Genomic DNA, 2,466 nt, shown 5'->3' on the forward strand with positions numbered 1-2,466 from the left:
CCAAAAAAAAAAGATGTGCATAGTTGATCAGATTAGAACTGACTATAGATTATACGACACCAATTTGCTAGCAGGAAGAAGGGCTGGTCCGGTGCAGTGGTGAGAGTTGTCTCACTGAGTCATCAGGTCGTGGGTTCGAAGCAGTCTCTCCGCAGATTTTACGGGAAGCCTTGCCTTAGTTTTTTCCTTCACCAGACCCCACTCATGTGGGAGCCTCCGGCACTGGGTCTGTCCAATTTGCTAGCAGGAAGAGGCAAACTGATGAAAATAAAAATGCAGACCGTACCCCGACGGGGCTGGAGCTGGGGATGGCGATGGCATCAATGGTGAGGGACTCGGAAGGTCTATCGGCGGCACTCCATCCACTGTTCATCAGTTCAATCCATATTCTTCATCAGCCATCGTTAAGGCTAATCATGAGGCAGCAGCTAGGCTAGTAGCCTATTACTTGTACGTATAGAAAACTTATCTGACTTACTTAGGTTGCAGGCCGCGGCAAGTATATCGACACGTACGTCGTGGCCACACACCGAGAAGAGCTCCACCATGCGCATATGACGCATCGGCGCCGGCAGAAGCTGGCCGATGTCGCCGTTCACGACGTGGCACAGGCAGGTGACCGTGTCCAAGGTGAACATGGCGTTGAAACCGTCGCAGCAGGTGGCCTCGGGCGCGTACACGGTGGCGTTAGTGAGGAAGCCCGCGCACGGCATCATCCGCGCCAACCACGGCCGGCACTCCCTCGGCTGCGGCGGCAGCTGTGGAATGCCGCCTCCATCACCGTCACCGTCTGGGGCTGGGGACGGCGCCGCTCCTGGATCTGCGTTTGCCGCGGCGATGGCCCTGGCAAGGGCTCCTCCGCCGACTCTGCTCGCCGCAGATGGCTGCAGGATAACGGCGGCGAAGGCGACGAGCAAGGCGATCGTCAGCAGCGTGCACTTGTTGCGTGGAGCCATCGTAATCGATCGACGATGACGCGTGTGTGGAGGTTCTGTTATCGAGCACCGGTTTTATAGAGAGCGTGGTTATATATAACAACTTGATGGCCAAACTGCGGTCCACTTTAGTCAAGTGCCTATGGTGGGTCACAATCTTTTCATGTTAGGTTGGAACGTATTTTCGGGCGCTGGGTGTGCCTCGGCCTCAACCAGATCGTGGTTATCGAAAATCTGTTTTACTAAAAACGATGTGGAGCCGTTTTTAATTTAATCCGTATTTCTGGTTTTCTAGAAAATGAATTTATCTTATACAGGGGTTTGTTGGAAGATCCAAGTAAAGCTAGTTCCACAAAAACTAGTTCTAGTTAAACATTAGATTCAAACAACCCCTAGATACAACCCCTACTTCTACCACCACTAGTTCTCATCAACAAAAGTTTTCAATAATATGTGCCTAAAATAAAAAAAAAAGTAGGGCCACTTGAAGAACTTTATTATCACAACCCGTGCCACATAGATGCAACCGCTAGCCACCCCATAGTTAGTTATTATCCTAGGCACCTACGTCACATCCAAATCCTCCAAAACAAAATCTCTATTGCCTTCTAGTATTTCTTATACGAAAATGATAACATAATATAAAATTTTGGTCAACCTCTTAGGCGACGGGAGACCAGAGCGACCACATGGCCAGCATCCCTGGCACCCTAACATACAACTAGAACCTACTACCTCCGTCCACAAAAGAATACAATTATGGGATCCGTGCCGGTTAATGTAGTTCAAGTTTGACCAAGTTTATAATAAATACTATTAACATTTATGTCTCCAAATAAATTTATCATGAAAATATATTCTATAATGAATCTAGTGGTATTTATTTTGCATCTTGAATGTTAGTACTTTTTTATATAAATTTAGTCAAAGTTTAAATTGTTCGACTCCTTGAAAGCGAGAATTGCATTCATTTGTGGACGGAGGTAGCATAAAATGTAATCTTCACTGTCTGCTCTACTTCTCTGTATTCTCATATCTAAAGATAGTGGTCACTGATTAATTAATTCTAATGAATGTCTTGGTGGCGGCAGTTGGGGCGACGATGGAATGTCGAAGAAAAACATCGTCACCCCATGAACCACATATCTTTACACATGGCTGCCTCTATTTTTCCAATCGCGGATACATAGGTAGTGAGGATGTTTGGAGCTAGTGGAGGAGGGTTTTCTTCATCCTACCCAAAACTAAAGATTGGGAGGTGGTTTTAGCAAACCGTTGGAGATGCTGTCAGTTACGAGCAAATATTAACAAACATAATGTATATACAGCTTCGAATATAACCACGCAAATCATAGTTTGTACCTTCACAAGTATTGTTACAATTGAATATATCATTTCATCTATATCTCTGACGGCCCTCCGCAATCTTAAGTGTGCTCAGATTGTGTCACTGTCACCAGTTTTTTTTTAACACAGGAAGTGACTAAATAATAAATCAATCTAGGAATTCATCACCTCAAGGAATAAAGTA

At 45.5% G+C, this 2,466-nt stretch overlaps 1 protein-coding gene across 1 annotated transcript; it reads right to left on the minus strand.

Moving 5' to 3' along the window:
- Nucleotides 1–240: 240 nt before the first annotated feature.
- Nucleotides 241–965, minus strand: LOC136548442 (uncharacterized). The gene is made up of 2 exons (XM_066539971.1): nt 479–965; nt 241–365 (listed from the first exon to the last, which is right to left on the minus strand). Exons 1-2 carry the CDS (start codon nt 954–956, stop codon nt 241–243), a joined length of 603 nt encoding a protein of 200 aa, XP_066396068.1. The 5' UTR covers nt 957–965.
- Nucleotides 966–2,466: the final 1,501 nt, after the last annotated feature.

This window comes from Miscanthus floridulus, chromosome 4 (genome assembly GCF_019320115.1).
Source record: "Miscanthus floridulus cultivar M001 chromosome 4, ASM1932011v1, whole genome shotgun sequence".
Lineage (NCBI taxonomy): Eukaryota > Viridiplantae > Streptophyta > Magnoliopsida > Poales > Poaceae > Miscanthus > Miscanthus floridulus.

Coding starts and splice junctions, on each gene's coding strand:
- LOC136548442 (XM_066539971.1), bottom strand. CDS start 956: ATGGCTCCACGCAACAAGTGCACGCTGCTGACGATCGCCTTGCTCGTC. Junction 366..478: donor TGCCGCGGCCTGCAACCTAA/GTAAGTCAGATA, acceptor ACTGATGAACAG/TGGATGGAGTGCCGCCGATA.